General features: G+C 36.7%; 1 protein-coding gene across 1 annotated transcript; it reads left to right on the plus strand.

Annotated features, from left to right (window-relative positions):
• Positions 1-7,657: 7,657 nt before the first annotated feature.
• Positions 7,658-14,601, plus strand: LOC141486174 (uncharacterized). The gene is made up of 5 exons (XM_074183895.1): positions 7,658-7,787; positions 7,940-9,223; positions 9,288-9,466; positions 9,542-9,846; positions 14,276-14,601. Exons 1-5 carry the CDS (start codon positions 7,674-7,676, stop codon positions 14,599-14,601), a joined length of 2,208 nt encoding a protein of 735 aa, XP_074039996.1. The 5' UTR covers positions 7,658-7,673.
• Positions 14,602-17,459: the final 2,858 nt, after the last annotated feature.

Consider the following 17,459-nt stretch of genomic DNA (forward strand, 5'->3'; position numbering starts at 1 on the left):
GTTATTATGTAAAATGTTCCTATGATGACTCTCTATCTCATTTCAAAGGTTATCGAGGACCTGATTGTATGGAGTGGTTCTCAAAACAAATGGAGGATGAAGCTTTACTCATTCAATCAAAAATCAAAAATATTATACCCATGAATGAAAACATTAATTTGAATGATGCCACCGAAAATTGTCATACTTGTGAAAAACCTTTTAGAGACAATGATAAGATCACAAGAGATCATAATCATTTCAATGGGGATTTTCGGGGTTTTGCACATGCGCAGTGCAACTTACTGTACAAAAAAACTTTTGTGGTTCCGGTGGTGTTTCATAATTTTTCCGGGTATGATTGTCATATAATAATCAGAGCTTTGGCAAAGAATGGACGACTGAGTCTATTGCCAATGAATAAAGAAAAATATATTTCAGTCACCAAGTATGATGAAAATACAGACATCAAATTCAGATTCATTGATTCATTTCGTTTCTTAGGAGCCTCTTTGGATGCGCTCGTTTCCACTCTAGCTGAAGACGAGTTCCATATTTTGGAAAACGAATTCCATCTCTTACACCCTGAAGTAGTCAAATTACTGACTCGAAAACGAGTATTTCCCTATGATTACATCACCAACGTAGAAAAGTTGGATGAGAAGCAGCTACCAAGTATCGAGCAGTTTTACAGTAAATTAAATGATGTACATATACTACGAACATGCACAACACGTTTGGAGTTCATTCAAAATAAAAAATTTGGGGGAGTACAGCGATCTTTACATGAAAACTGACATAATGTTATTGAGTGTGGTTTTCGAAAATTTTCGTGATAAATGTCACATGACTTATAAATTGGATCCTGCTCATTTTTATACATTACCTGGCTATACTTGGAGCTGCATGATGAAATACACAAAATGCAAATTGGAAACCATACAAGATGTTGACGTTTTATTATTTTTGGAAAAGGGTATTCGAGGGGGTGTATCTCAGACATCTAATCGTTATTCTAAGGCTAATAATAAATATATGCTGACTATGATTCTTCACAACAGTCCAAATACATTATGTACTATGATGTGAATAATCTGTATGGTCATGCAATGTGTCAGTATCTCCCCTATAAAGGATTTCAATGGATGGAAAATTTTGAAAATTTTGATGTAACCAAAATATCAGATGAATCATCTGAGGGTTATATTTTAGAAGTAGACTTGTCATATCCCGAAAATTTACATGATTTACACAAAGATTTACCGTTAGCTCCAGAACATCGTAAACCTCCAAATTCAAAAATACCCAAATTGATGACAACTCTTTTTGCAAAAGAAAAGTATGTTTTACATTATAGGAATTTAAAGCAGTATCTAGCAAATGGAATGATTCTCAATAGAATACATCGTGTTCTGAAATTCAAACAAGCTGCTTGGTTGAAGTCATACATTGACTTCAACACCAAACTAAGAGCTACCTCAAAAAATAATTTTGAGAAAAACCTCTATAAACTAATGAATAATGCCTGTTTTGGCAAAACAATGGAAAACAAAAGGAACCACAGAATTATTAAATTAGTTAGAAAATGGGAGGGGAGGTATGGAGCAAAAAATTTGATTGCAAGTCCAAAATTTGTTGATAGAACTGTTATAGAGAAAGACTTGATAGCAATTGAAATGAGAAAAACTGAGATAATTTTTGATAAACCATTATATATTGGAATGGCTATTTTGGACCTATCAAAAACTGTGGTGTATGATTTCCATTATCAATACATGTTACCTAAATTCGGTATTGACAATTGTAAATTGCTTTATACTGATACAGATAGTCTAATTTATGAACTCGTTTGTGATGATGTATATGCCACTATCAAAGAAGATTGGCATAAATTTGATACGAGTGATTATCCAACAGATAATATATATAATATTCCTCAAAGAAACAAAAAGGTGGTGGGGTTAATGAAAGATGAAAATAATGGACATATAATGACCGAATTTATTGGTCTTAGATCGAAAATGTATTCTTTTTTGGTTGAAAGGGGGAAATGTAGTAAAAAGGCAAAGGGTATCAAATATAATGTAGTGAAACAAAAAATAACTTTCCAGGATTATTTGAATTGTTTATTCGAACGAATTCAAAAGACATCAACTCAGAGGATTATTCAGTCAAAGTCTCATAATTTATATTCAATTGAACAAAACAAAATTGCTTTGAGTCCATTCGATGACAAACGGTTTCTATTGAGAGACTCAAATGACACATTACTTTGGGGGCACTATAGTATCCTAGAAGACTCAAATATCACTTGAGAAAGCAATTACAATTACTTGATGTATACTAATGTAATAAAAGAAATAAAAAAAGTGATTTTTTGTTGTATTTTTGAAATGAGGATTTTGAAAAAAGGAAAAAACAATTATATTTTGTATGTGTTTTATTTATAAAGTATGCGATTGTATGCTTACAATTGAGGATGGCAGCGAACCACCAGATTTGTTAACCCTCTATGCATTCGGATCCCATTTGGGAACCAAGTGCATCAAATCATCTCAATTCCTTCAAATTGCATTTGTAAAGCGTGGTGTGACCGTAGTTCCCTCTCGGGAACGTTGTTTAATAAGTTCATCTACTAATTCGTAGATGGCAGGGCACTACATAGTTGGTAACTATTAAAATAGGAGAACGTGTCATGGACGTTTGACGTTATCCATTATCACGTTTTTGATGGGGTTGTTATTGTCATTTGGAAACCAATTTTTGCGTTGAAAAAATAGTTTTGGGTGAATTATAACCTGCTTATGGTAATTATTTACTGTTTTTTATTACTTTATGAGTACTGATCCGCTAAATTTGATTTTAGATAATCGTACCCATTTGGGAACACTGTGTAGAGGCGGTTGAAAACACAAAATGGATGAAACTTGGCAATCCATCACCACGAAATCCTTCTATGGGAAGAGTGACCATTCTCAGAAAATTAGGAGTATACCGAGTGATAGTGAGGATTCAATCCTTGCAGATGAAGACGATCACATTCCAGAATACCAGAATTTGGATGAAACATTGACAAATTTTGAATCTGAAGATGAACTACCTCTAAGTAACTTCATAAACGCTACATCTTCTGCAAATTCTAAAGTGCGCAAGCTAGAGTGGACAGAAAATCAAACTTTCACAGACAACGACAAGGTGAAATTTTGTGGTTCTACTGATTTACTAGAGGAAATTTTAGAACTATGCACTCCTTATGCAATTTTCAATTTATTTTTCACGGATGAATTCATGAAGTTGATGGTAGATATGACAGTGCTTTATTCGGTTCAATTCGTACTAGATCTAAAAAATCGTATCATAATCTGTTTTTCCATATGATAGATGTGGTCATATGTAATGCTTGGTTGTTGTACAGACGCATTTCAGAACACCACAATCAGGACCAGCCAGATGGGCATGGAAAAATGCCTCTCTTACAGTTCAGGATTGAGTTAGCAAAAGTGCTGACTACAATAGGATCTAGTAATGTAGTGAGCAATAAGAGAGGTAGACCAAGCAATACATCTCTCGAGTCAAAATATAAAAAAAGGAAGCAAAAGAGTCTTCTCCTCCATTTGAAACCAGAACTGATGGAATTGGTCACTGGCCCCAACATTCTCAACAACGCAATCGTTGCGATTGGACGGATGCAATGGAAAAAGTAGAATGTTTTGTTCTAAATGTAAAGTATACCTATGTTTATACGATGAAAAAAGATGTTTTGTAGAGTATCATTGTTGATATTCACTGCAGTGAGAATAAATATTTCAAATTATAACTGTTCTTTCTTTGTACAATGTTCCCAATTGGGAACCAAGTTTAAAAATGTAAAGTTTTTGAAAATAATGGTTCAATAATTTTTCACTATTTTTCATGTATTTTACAAGCCGAAATACACAGTTGAAATTTTTTTGAAGAAAAATTCGATCTTGTGCAATAGAGGGTTAAGCTATAAAAAAGGTAAACATTGAATTTTCTCATCTATTACATAAATCATACAGTAGCTTTTGTTTATAATAAAATGAATATTCACGTAAAGCATTAGCATACAGACTATCTATAGATGAGGCCTGACAAAAACCTTCTATAATTTCTTCCAAAGTCAAATTAGTTTTATTTTCATGTAACCATGATTGAATAATATGGTAAACACCTCGATAATAATCACAAAAGTTCAAAGCATCTAGCATAGCGATACGATCTGACAGCACCCCCATATGATTGTTCAGGATATCATTTACATCTTGTTGAAACAGCTCCATGTTTGTTGTATCCTTGGAAATGGAAATTTGTTTGGTATCACTTTCGATGTACTGTGTGACGTATATGTAGTCCCCGCAACGTGTTGTGATCGGATCATATTCATCTACATACCCATCGATTTGTGAATCAAAGAAATTTTCCCTTACTTGTTGCAGAATGTCAATGAGGGTCGCCCATTCATAAGTTGTTAAATTGATGGAACGAATGGAGAATTGTTGCTTCAAAAGGATGCATGGGCTAAAGTCTCTGGATGGACTTAGACCACATTGAATCTCATAAGATGACATGGGTGATGTCATTAATAGCAATTGCCGTTCGTTTCGAGCAGCCATCTCGTACTGCCCCAATGCTCTGTCTATTGCACTTAGAGTTTCGTTGTAATCTTCATCACCACTATCACACATTACTTCGACTTCACCACTACCATAACCACTATCGAGAGACATTTTTCAAACTGAATATCCTTTTGTATTTGCATGTGCTCTTATACCTTCAGATCACGTGGTCGAATTCAGATATTGTGTTTGTTGAACATCATTTCTACACAAAAGGCCCCTCCAATACTATGTCAGCGTGCTTGTTTTTCATAAGATTCTATACAAAATTTGGGTTTGTTATCCAAACCCAACCATTTAACATACATTCTTTTGCCTTTTTTTCTCAACACTTTTTCCACGAGATATATATAGGGATTTGCAGTTTTTTGCAATTCTTCCCCATAGAAAGCACCCTTGATAGGTGCACCCTGCATATCTTCTAGCATAAAGGTGGCGGGGTTGGTAATGTTGACTTGGATAATTTTGAATAATTCCGTAGTCCAATTGGGTGTGTAACCTTTTTCGAAAACATGTTTTGCCTTACTGATTCGCACAACATCGCCGACCTTGAATTTTCTCGGTCCAGCTATTTTCAGATGGGCGTATATTGATTTGAGAATTTGTTTTTCGTTGGCTTTGTTGATTTTCGATGGTTCTATGCCCGTCTTCGAGTGTCGCGTATCATTGCAGGATTTCGTTATTTCAGGCAAGACATTCAACCATTTGTAGGTGCCATTAAAGTTTGAAACTTATTGTTGTAAAACTCGGTCCCTTGATCGGTTTGTAAATTTTTTGGGCATCGCTTCGTATGTTCCAAAATATCCGAAAATGTTTTTGTGATTTCTTCTCCCGTTTTCGATTTCAACGGTCGTGTCCACACGAATTTCGAAAAACAATCGATGACGACGAGAATGAGTTTGAAATTTCGATTTTGATGAGCGTAGGATCTCATCTCAGCCAAGTCCATCTGCCACAGATCATCCAGGCCTTTGATAATGGTACGACGTCGAGGAAATTTTCTTCAATTGGTTTATGCAGTTCACGGACAAGTTGAATCTTGTCTTTGGAAGCCATGTGACGCGACTGATGGTCGAGATTATCAAACTTGTTATTTTATTATGTTGATGCAAAAACTACATTTTTTATCGTGTTGATTTCCTTGATATCAGAGTGTACTTTCGCTATATCCGAATTTATTTTGGAAATTTGTTTGGAAATATCACCTTGAAAGTGCTCCATCATGTCGTTTTGTTGTGAGAATGAACCAAATCGGTGATTTCTGTTATTTTCTTCAGCAAATCTGCTCGACTACTTTCAATATCACTAACATATTGTTGATTGAATTTTTGGTAACGCACCACCGCCTCGTTATTGCGTACCATATTTGTTTGTACCATTTGAACAAAATTGGTATTAAGTGATTGAAATTTACTATCGAATCGTTTGTTCACATTCTCCTGTTTTTTAATGTCATTACTCATGTTTGCTACTTTATCATTAACTCGCGTTATTTGTAGTTGGCATTGATCGACTTGCTCTCGCAGTTTTGTCAGATTTTCATTCACTTGAACCATTTGTTTTTGATATCGACCACTTTGATTCCATATAGTCACATCAATTTTTTTCTCAACTTCATCCATGTACTCTTTGTTGACTGCATCAGATGCGTTCGTAGGTCTCTTCACATTACACAATTTCAAATTATCAAAATCGATGTTGCCATCGGGCGTATGTAGCAAACCTACACTACTGCCTACAGCTGATGTTGTAGAATGCTTTCGCTTCCTATTGGAGCTACGCCCGAACTTGTCGATAGTCATGATGGAAATATGACCCACATCGATATGATTCTAGTAATATGTGTTTTTCAACGTGATCAAAGTGTTCAAAAAAATGCTTGTTTCCACGCATTGAATTTTTGTCATTTTTTCGATACGATAAAGGTGACAAAATGAATGCTTTTTTCGAATAAAATTTTTGACATTTTTTTGGTACGCTTTCCATGTTGTTTTTGCATTATTCATCACATTATATTTTTGGAATAAAATACATGTCATTTTCAGATGATTTATTATTGAATAATGTTGGCTTCTCTGAGTTCATTGAATATAGCTGTAATTTCATTGTCATGTGACGTATTTCCAGCATCTTTCGAAGCTATAAGCAGCTTTAATCTATCGCATAACTCGTTCGGATCATCCCAATACACATACTCGAAGGGCTTGTCATTATATATCCAACGATGAGTATCGATGGCCTTCGTTTGTAGAGTGCTGGAACCAACAACATCATTGCTATCGTAACATTTACCAAGTGTTTGAGTTCGAAACATAGTTCTTATTATGCCGGACCATTTCCATTTCTGAGTTCCCTTCATGAATCCTCTGGCATTCAGGTGGGCTTGTGTTAAGTCCAACAAACGTTTATAAGAGGCTTGATCCTCCTTATTGAAGTCTTCAGGTTCATCGAGAAAGATCAAATTATATAGCCCTGGAGTTCCTTTGAATGTGAATCCTTCAGTTGTAATATCGCTGCTCCGGAAGTATAATGACGCAACTGTAAAATTGTGTGAAATTGACATTATTGTGTTGGCGGGCTCAAAAATGCGTTTACTATATGTTTGTAAATCGACATAATTGTACTTACAAAATTCGCCACGAGAGGGAAGATCAGTCGTTATAACCAGAATACTTTTTTACCTTCCCCTCCGGCAGAAAAACGACTCATTGTTCACTTGTGTTTAAATGTGAAAGTGTTTTCATCAGTATCCGGAACGATATCGACTCAACTGCTGTTTGCTACAAGATTGAAACTTATTTTCAGCGCTACAACGACGTAAGTGTTCTTTGTGTTATTTTACTTCGATAAATATTCATTTAATTTGTCATAACTGTACTTTCCGTCAATGTCGCAGTAAATATTGAAATAATAATACGACCTAAATGCTCTTTTTGTCATTGTTGCACCCAAAAGATGATTTAAATTTTGTATTATTACGAATTAATTTGGCGATTTTTAATTTTTCAGGCGAAAGTTATCCGAATTACTGGACATAGATATAAATATTGATTAATAATGAGCGATCGTACAAAAAAAATAATGCGTCTTGCTTATGAAAACATGGGTAAACAAAGGGACGTGTCAGAGAGAAGTCAGCCAACGACATCTCATGGGACTTCATTACATGAGGTGCGTTTTTATCAATTACTCAATGTTTCATTTAGTATTTAATTTTGGGTGAGTTTCTTTGTAGGATGAAACAATCCCGAAAATATAATTATTTATATAAAAATAACAACTTTGGAAAGGATAAAAATTACATAATTTTTTTATATTCGTAGCCTGGAATGGAAGATGACGACCCGACCAAGGAAGGGCCCCAGATTTCTATGTGGCCAAGGTATGCCATTCATAGTTCAACTCCTACAAAATTAGCCTTACGAAAACTTGAGCCTTGTAAGCAATATGCCAGCCCTATCAGTTCGGATGATGAAAAATTATTTTCTTCGGGTTCGAGTGACCTGTATGAGCCAAGCGATGAATCGTCAAGCGAAGAGTCCTCAACAGAAAACATCACGTCCTCGGCTTCACTGCCTATCAACAAAGACATTTCAGCACCTGACTCAAATGAAGCAACCGGATCAGAAGATTCTCAACCTAAAAAAGCCAAGAAAAGGACCAGAAATGAAAAGAATTGGAAACAAAATGTTGCTAAAAGATTAAAAAATTCGGGAAAAAGTTACAAATCTAGAACTAACAAAACTATCGAGGCCCGGAAGATGAGACCCCCCTGTTCCGATAAATGTGTTTTGTCATGCTCAAAGAACTTCCCCTATGAAAAGAGAGTTCAGAAGTTTAATGAATACTGGGCTTTGGGATCGTTACAGCGTCAACGGGATTATTTATATTCGTGCATTGAAAAACTTGAACTTAAATACCGTCGCATATCTTCCTGTCGACCAAGAAAGCCGAATTGCTGTTTTTATTTTATGAATGATAAGAAAATCAGGATATGCAAAACATTTTTCATCAACACTCTTGGGATCAGTGAAAGGGCAGTCCGCACTGTGATCGATGGAAAATTATCAGGAAACGGATTCGCACCATTAGATAACCGGGGAAAACATAACAAACACAAGAAGATTGATGATGAAATTTTAAATTCTGTAAGGCATCACATTAATAAAATTCCCCGAATAGAGAGTCACTATGTGAGGAGAGACACATCACGGGAGTTTATAGATGGTGCATTAACAATAGCTGACATTCATAGGCATTATTGCTCAGAACGTTCTATGGTCAATAAGCCTGCTGTGAACTATGATGCATTTGCCAAAATATTCAATACCGAATTTAATATTGGGTTTTTTATACCCAAAAAGGATCAGTGTGATCGGTGTGAGAGTTACAAGAATGCAGTAGACAAATCCGGGCTTGAAGAAGAGTTCAAAAAACACCAAGAAGAAAAAAAACTTAGCAGAATCGAAAAGGCTTTGGATAAAGAAAAGGCAGCAAAGTCCGAAATACAACTTGTGGTTTATGATTTACAAGCTGTACTACCCGTCCCGATGGGGCAAACTTCAACATTTTTTTACAAATCTCGACTAAACTGCTTTAACTTCACAGTAAGTTCTATCAACCACCATTAATAATCATCAAATAAAGCAACTAACTGTTTTTTTTCTTCAGGTAACCGAAATTATGACATCAAAAACTAATTGCTATTTTTGGCATGAAGGATTAGGTAACCGAGGAGTTAATGAAATCGCCACTGGAGTATACCTATACATTGAAGAGCTCTCAAGAAGCAGACCAGGAAGTGACATAATATTTTATTCAGACAATTGTGGTGGGCAACAAAAAAATAAGTGAGTAGAAAACAAAAGGGGATTAGGTTTTTGAGTAAGGAAGGCTGGCTACTAATTTTCTTATTTAATTTGCAGGTACATGATGGCAATGTACTTGTTTGCTGTCGGACATCTGGATGTCCATTCCATAACTCATAAATACCTCATTCGAGGTCACACTCAGAATGAGGGTGATGCAGTGCATAGCATTATAGAAAGAAATTTAAAAAGGACCAAACGATCAGGACCTATTTATGTTCCTGACCAATATGTTTCAGTAATTAGAAATGCCAAAAAGAAGGGTGAGCCCTTAAAAGTTAAAGAAATGGGTTATGCAGATTTTTTTGATTTTAAGTCACTTTATAACAGGATGCCCCTTAATGTTATCAAGGATACAGAAGGTAACCCTTTTAAGGTGTCTGAAATAAAACAAATTCGATTCGAAAAGGGGAGTGATGTTTTTCAGTATAAAAATAGTTTTAAGGAAGTTGAGTGGAAAGAGGTTGATTTTAAAAAAAGAATATCACGTGCTGAAGAAAGCCTTTCTTTAACACCTGCTTACAGCAGGAAGATTCCTATTCCAGGAAATAAGTTAAAAGACTTAATGAGTCTGATAAACAATAATATGATTCCCTCCTTCTACAAACCCTTTTATGACAGTCTTAAATAATTAGAAATTAAAAAAAAAATTGTATATTTGTTTAATCCTGATTGTCAAATAATAATTTTGGTTCTTTGTATTTTGGTTTTTCTATAATTTGTTGTTAAATCAATCTCAAACTATTTTGATAATTATTGTTGTTCCAAGAAACTTTTTCATCACATTTTCTAAATATTTTTACTTGTATTCCTTACTCCTATAACGACAGAAGTGTAAAATTTATGATGTATTTTCAGAAGAACAATGACGTATTTACATGGTACTGGATGCTGTGAGGGTGTTATTTATTATTTTATAAATTCTAATAACTTAAAAGTTGCAATAATAAACCACAATGTCTACAAGCTACTCTCATAAACGAATCAAACCAAATCTGTAAGTCATTTTATTAAGACAAATTAAAATTATTTTTCAGTTGCTTGTCCTGTAAAATTTCAATTTTTGCAGTTGTGTCATTATACTTCCGGAGCAGCGATATTACCACGTTTATCAAAGTCAATGTAGTTTCTACCGAGAATCTATTTCGAAGAGGACTCGTCATAAACTGGTCCATATACTTATCGATTGAGTCGTCTTTAGCCCAGTGTTTCATGACATATTTGTGTGATATAGGTGGATATTGCTCCAGATATTCCATCTTACTCTCCTCTGAAATATTTTCTATTGATGGTGGTGGTGGTGGCGGTGATGGCGACTCGTGGAATACCTCATCATCCTTTCCCGACGTCTCTGCAACATCTTCAAGTGGTAAAAATTGTGTTTCTTCAAATGCTCGAGATTGATCGAATGATGGTTCCGTCTTTATTTCCTCTTTCTCCTCCTTTTTGACATGTCTCAAATGGCCCACCGATTTTTTGGAGATTTCAACAATATCCTTCAGCGGCTTCGATATAGGTTGAAAAAACTTTTGTAAAGATTCATCCTCTTCAGACTTTCCCAATTTCAGAGCTAGATACTTTTTTCTTATACTTTTTGAAATTTCATTGATTTTGTTCTTGCGCACAACATCGACTTCTTGAGTGGTTTCATATTGACGAATAACGTTTTCATCTCTATTCACACACACTTATGTACTTGTCGAAACCTTTTCGATATCGCCCCTTATTCAAATCGCATTCCTTGACAATGACAAAAGTTCCATACTTGTCACGCCAACATTCGGCACACATTTTCTTGAATCCATCGAAAGACATGTCGGGAGAGACGTGTTCATCGAATACATGTTTCAAATTCATTTCGTCTTGCTTCAACAATACAATCATATTGCAATTGTCACGTATAAGTTGTTTGGGTACCTTGGAATACGTCTGACACAAATAGATGGCGTCAATGTCCTTATGCCGACCCATGGAATAATATTCACGAATTTTCTGCTGACCATCGCAGGCTACATCATCGAATATGAATATGGAATTTCGTTTGGCCGCCTCTGGACTCTGAATTTCTTCGTTGTCTTGAAATGGGAAATAACCGACTCCCTTAGTTTTTTCCAATATCTCTCTAAGCAGCTGATACTTGGGTTGATAAAGCGACTTTGAGTACACGTAGACATTTTCGAATTTGGCTCCATTCGGATGAAATAATATCGATAATGCTGTGTTGGTTTTTCCACACCCTGATGGACCACATATGATGGCGCGAAACGAATTGGGCAACAACTTGCCATGTTTATTTCGATACTTGACACCATCATTCAAATAGTCCAAGTTGTCTATGGGTAACGTATTGTCTTGTGGAACGACTTCCATGTTCTGATTGGTGTTTGGGAGTTTCACTTCAATAAGTAGCGTGCACATTGATGTCATCCATCATTCCTAATGTTGACTCATCGCGGAGAAGGTGTCGTCAATACGCTAATCAATAAGCTGCCATTCGAATTACACTTACCTGGTTATCAGTATTGCGGTCCTGGTACGAAACTACAAGAACGTCTTGCACGAGGTGATCCTGGTATTAATCCATTAGACTCGGCTTGTAAACAGCACGACTTGGTATATTCGCAAGATAAGTCTCTTGAAGCTCGACATCGAGCCGATAAAGATCTGAAAAAAAAAGGCGTGGCAACGAGTGGAATCTAAGGACGCATTACTTGGTGAGAAAGCGAGCGCTCTCTTCGTCACCGGAGTCATGAAGTCCAAACGCAAATTAGGAATGGGAAGTATGAAAACATTTCAACGCAGCATTTTGCAAAATATAATCAAAAATTGGAAGCCCACAACGAATGATGTAAAGAAATCCGCGGCATCCGCTCTCAAGGCGGCAAAAATGGCTGTTCAGAAAGCTGGAGGACGTAAGAAGATACGTATAGCAAGGATAATTCCATTCGAAGCAAAATCTGGAGGAATCCTTCCACTAATACCCATATTTGCAGGCCTTTCAGCTTTGGGTTCATTGGCAGGGGGAGCGAGCGCAATCGCAAAAACCGTGATAGATGCAAAAAATGCCAAAAAGAATCTCGAAGAAGATCAACGTCACAATAAAGCTATGGAACATTTGGGTTCCGGTTTGTACCTGCGCAAAACACCTCGAGGATATGGTTTGTTTCTAAAAAAACAACATCATCGCAAAGGACGAGGTCTTTATTTGAAAAAGCAAAAAAAATCCTGTTGAAGCTACCCCATAGAGCATTATATGATTCAGAAATTGAAAAATGTACCCATCAATTGGAAATACCACATTTTCGTGGAGTCTTTATGCGTAATACGTTGCCAACTTGTGGTCCACGGTTGCGAGAATGTGCTGTTTTGAACTTGGATTCTCAATTGAATGCAGGCACTCATTGGGTAGCTTACATTAAAAACGGCAATGCCGTACAATATTTTGATAATTTTGATAATCCCAAACCTCCAATGGAATTGGTTCGATATTTGGGAATGGGTTCAACGATTACATATAACAATGATCGACATCAAAACTTTGATCAGAGTAATTGTGGACATTTGTGCCTACAATTTCTACTTCACAATGCCTGCAAAAATGTCTAGAGATAAATCTTTGCGGGATCTAACCGATTCTGAATTGAAAACTCTATCGATTGGCTATTTGATTGAGAATGCTGAACCTTGGGAATTATTGGATGTATGGCATAAATTACCAAAGGACTACCAACATCGATTCGCTTTGCAGATTCGTTTACCATGTTTCATCCATTATCGACATGAAGCTGCGTCATCATCGCTACAAAATGCAATGTATTATGGTCCTGTTAGCTCACAAAGAGAATGCTATTATTGTAGAAATAAATGATTTGAAATATTGTTGTTGTTGTTGTTTATTTAAGGTGTGTACATGTGAAAAATGTATCAGTCATGTCTATGATATTAACTCTAACGAGTCGTTCTTCGACACTTTCCATCGATTTCAATCCACCCATTCGATTGGATTCCGATTCAGAATACCGTTTAGCTTTGCTCAGTTTCCATTCGTACAACAGTATACCGAACATTGAAGAAGACACGAAATTCTATTATTACAAAATGGTGACAAAACTAAACAAAAAACTATCGATATCCCCTCTGGATCTTATGAAATTGGTGATATTGAAGCTTTAGTCAGCAAATACATTGTACCTAAAACATACAAGGAAAATCCTCAAGAATTTTTCTATCTCAAGCCGAACAATAATAAGCTAAAGAGTGAAATATTTTGTTTGAAACATTCAATTGATTTCCAACCTGCAAATAGCTTGGCTCACATTTTGGGGTTTTCGTCTACCGTTCAAACCCAACTTGCATTACGCATCCGATCTACCTGTTGATATCATTAAAGTACGTACCATACACATAGATAGCAACATTACGTTTGGAGCCTTCTACAACGACACACCGTCTCATACGATATACGAATTTGCTGTTGATGTTGATCCAGGATACGCAATTGACGAAACGCCTAATCACCTCATCTACCTACCTATTGCACATAGAGACGAAATAAACAATATTACGCTGCGAGTGCTCGACCAACATTCTAGGCTCATTGATTTTCGCAACGAAGAAATAATAATTCGCTTGGAATTGAAGCGAAAGTATGGTGCTGGCTATCCATCAGAATAACTCATCACCAACCACCACGTCAGTCTTCACCAAGACCTTCAAACATCGTCAACAACAACTGTCAACGGAAAATAAATTATTCCTGAAATCTCTGGGTTATCATGTTGTCCAATCAAGTGTTCAACATTTGTCGAAAACCGCAAAACGATGAGTCCATACAAAAGGTAGAATGGCGAACCTATTACCCGTATGTCAAATCTTTTCGCAATAATGACGTCATCGAAATCAACATTAACCAATCCGATGCCTATGATGCTTTGTACGATAGCCTGCTATTTATCAGCGGAAAAATTGAGAGGAATGAAGGAGAGGGTCGAGTGTCCTTTGTGAATAATGCTGGTGCTTTCATGTTTCAATCTGCTGTATATGAGCAGAATGGTAAGGAATTGGAAGCAGTTCGTGAAGTTGGAATTGTTAGTACTGTCAGAGGCTTCCTCACCTAAACCGATGAAGATATCAAACACTTGGCCATCTCAGGATGGACATACCCCAACAGCTCCGGCATCATTCAAACTACATCTTCAATGTTCAACATGCTTATACCTATCAAGCATTTCTTGAATATTTTCAATGATTATCAATATGTTTCCTATGGTAAACACACCATCCGATTAGTACGAGCTGGAGAGGATAGCAACTGTTTCAAAATAGAAGAGACTCCTGGTACGCCAAAGACTGAAGTTAAGCTGGAAATTGAAAATATCGAACTGAAAGTTAAACGAATCTTCCCTCATGATCAAATCAAATTGCAACTTTTGAAAGCTATCCAAGCCGACACTCCTATTCTCATACCGTTCAGAAAATGGGAACTTCATATGCTGCCTACTCTCACACAAGGTGCGAAAAATGAAATATGGGCCGTCAAGACTTCTTCGTTTCTCGGAAGCCCTCGCTATGTGATTGTATGTTTCCAAAAAGATCGTGATTACACCAAAGTCAACAATGATCCAGCGCAATTCAACCATATAAATATTACCAATATAACGTTGACTTTGAACGGTGAAAATTACCCCAAAGAAAATATGCATCTGAATTTTGGGAAAATGAATTTTTTGCAAGCCTATTTCAACTACGCACAATTCGGTCTCAGCTACAAAATGACTAATCAACATAATCCTCTCATCAATACCGCCGACTTTATACAAAAAACTCTCTTCATCATCGATTGTTCCAGACGGGATGAGAGCATCAAAACTTCCAGTGTCGATGTAAAACTTGAAATCGAAGCATCTGAGGGATTTCCACAAAATACGCGAGCCTATTGCATCATTGTGCACGACACTGTCATCGAGCAACTCCCACTCAGCGAAATTATCAAGAAATGGAACTGAAGATGTGATTTTGCTTCAGTATCAATCACAGAGTCAACATGAGAATAGCTGTTGTAGATATTCAAGGTTTCACCGTCGAGCAACAATTCCATCCTAAGGAGATATCCATTAGGATTGGAAATCAGTGTAGTAACTTTTTATTGCTGCCAAACAAACCATTTTCCTGTTTGAATAAAGAAGATCGTCGTACCGTCTGTTACCTGGAGCGAAACGTTCATGGATTGAGGTATTCCTCCGGCTATGTGGAATATAATCAATTAGATGCCATCCTCATGGAAAATCTACGAAATGTCGATATCGTTTATGTGCGAGGACATCAAAAACGTGACTATCTAATTGCGAAATTTCACGAGTTGAATATACCTACACACCCTGTGAATTTAGAAGAGTATGACAATACAGCGTGGATGGTTCCCACATTCGGCAACAACGAAGGTGTCTCACCATGTATGCACCACATTCACAGTCGAACCAAATATAATTGCAGCCTCCGAAACGCAGATATTCTATACACATGGCTTTATAATATATTACCAAAATGAAAATATATAATAAATATTAAAAATGTTTTGTTCTTTTCTTTCGTCATTTTTCATGCAAAAAACGGCAACGCCTCATCGCACCCATAAACAATGTTTTATTTTACAACCGACAACACCGCACTGCGCTGGCTTTATCTTCGAAACGGATCACCCTGAATCCAATCTCCATCTGTCTCACACTCACATGACACGCCGACCCCTCTCGCTCACACACACAAACAACCGCTAAATGATGTATTTCATTGCCGCTTATCACATTTCCTGTTGTTTGCTACTTTATCAATAATACGTGATGGCAATAACAAATGCGAAGAAACTGTTTGATATATTTTTCATTGAGTTGAAATGAAAAACGAAAATTTTGTGTGTGTGAAAAATTGTGAAGTTACCCCCGCTACGAGGTTCATGCAGCCTTCTTCAACATCCAATGAAACGTGAGTTTTTTTCAATTATAAACGATCCATCTGATTTGTTGTTGTGAGTTTTTTAATGTGACGACCACACCTCGTGTGTAAAATGAACTCATCATATTTACACGTTGGCAGCTGTTTTTTTCTTTAACGCTGGACGTAAACACCCTGTATTTGATGTGTTTTCCATCAACACCCTGTATTATTATTATTATTGCTCTTATGCCCAAATTGAGGACTAATTCAAGGGCCCAAATCGAGGTCCAACTCGAGGACCAATTCGAGGGCCCAAATCGAGGACCAATTCGAGGACCCAAATCAAGGACCAATTCGAGGGCCCAAATCGAGACGTCCAAGTAGGACCCATCACGAAAACCTACACCAAACACCCGTCACAACACCCCCTGTCACTTGTCATTCTTTCCTACACCCACACACACGCAAAGACTGCTCTTTGCACCACCACAAACCTCGCTGAGGGGTTGTGTTACTCTTCTACACCACCACCACCACCACCACCGACGACAATGACCAACGACTTCTTGCTGGACCATCGCCATCCGACTCACCATCCGACTACGCGAAGTCAAAATGACGCCAAAACGGCATTGACATCCTACTTTGGCCATTCTTGAAAAATTCACTCCAGACCTATATTAACGAATGTGAGATTTGCCAACTAAGCAAATATAAGAGAAATCCTATTAGAATGAAAATGAACATAAACCCTACCGCGACAAAGCCTTTTGAAATAATTCATCTCGATACGTTCACTATAGAAAAATCAAAATTTCTAACTATAATAGACACGTTTTCTAAATACGCTCAAGCGTACTACCTAACATCAGTGAATGGAACGGAAATTTTAGATAACCTAATACAATTCTTTTCCCATCACGGAGTGCCCAAACAGATCATAGTGGATAACGGTAGTGAATTTAAAAACTTTGTAGTCCTTGAACTACTAAAATTACACAAAATCAATGTTCACTTCACATCCCCTGATCACCCACAGTCT

The sequence above is a fragment of the Leptinotarsa decemlineata genome, unplaced genomic scaffold (assembly GCF_025532065.1).
Source record: "Leptinotarsa decemlineata unplaced genomic scaffold, Ldec_3_MD MMD2_tig00026347_RagTag_RagTag, whole genome shotgun sequence".
NCBI lineage: Eukaryota > Metazoa > Arthropoda > Insecta > Coleoptera > Chrysomelidae > Leptinotarsa > Leptinotarsa decemlineata.

Bases quoted from the DNA above. Each gene is read 5' to 3' on its own strand.
- LOC141486174 (XM_074183895.1), top strand. From the start codon at position 7,674: ATGAGCGATCGTACAAAAAAAATAATGCGTCTTGCTTATGAAAACATG. The intron at 9,224-9,287 runs GTAAGTTCTATC...TTTTTTCTTCAG, and splicing joins TAAACTGCTTTAACTTCACA to GTAACCGAAATTATGACATC. The intron at 9,847-14,275 runs GTAACCCTTTTA...TGTCCAATCAAG, and splicing joins TGTTATCAAGGATACAGAAG to TGTTCAACATTTGTCGAAAA.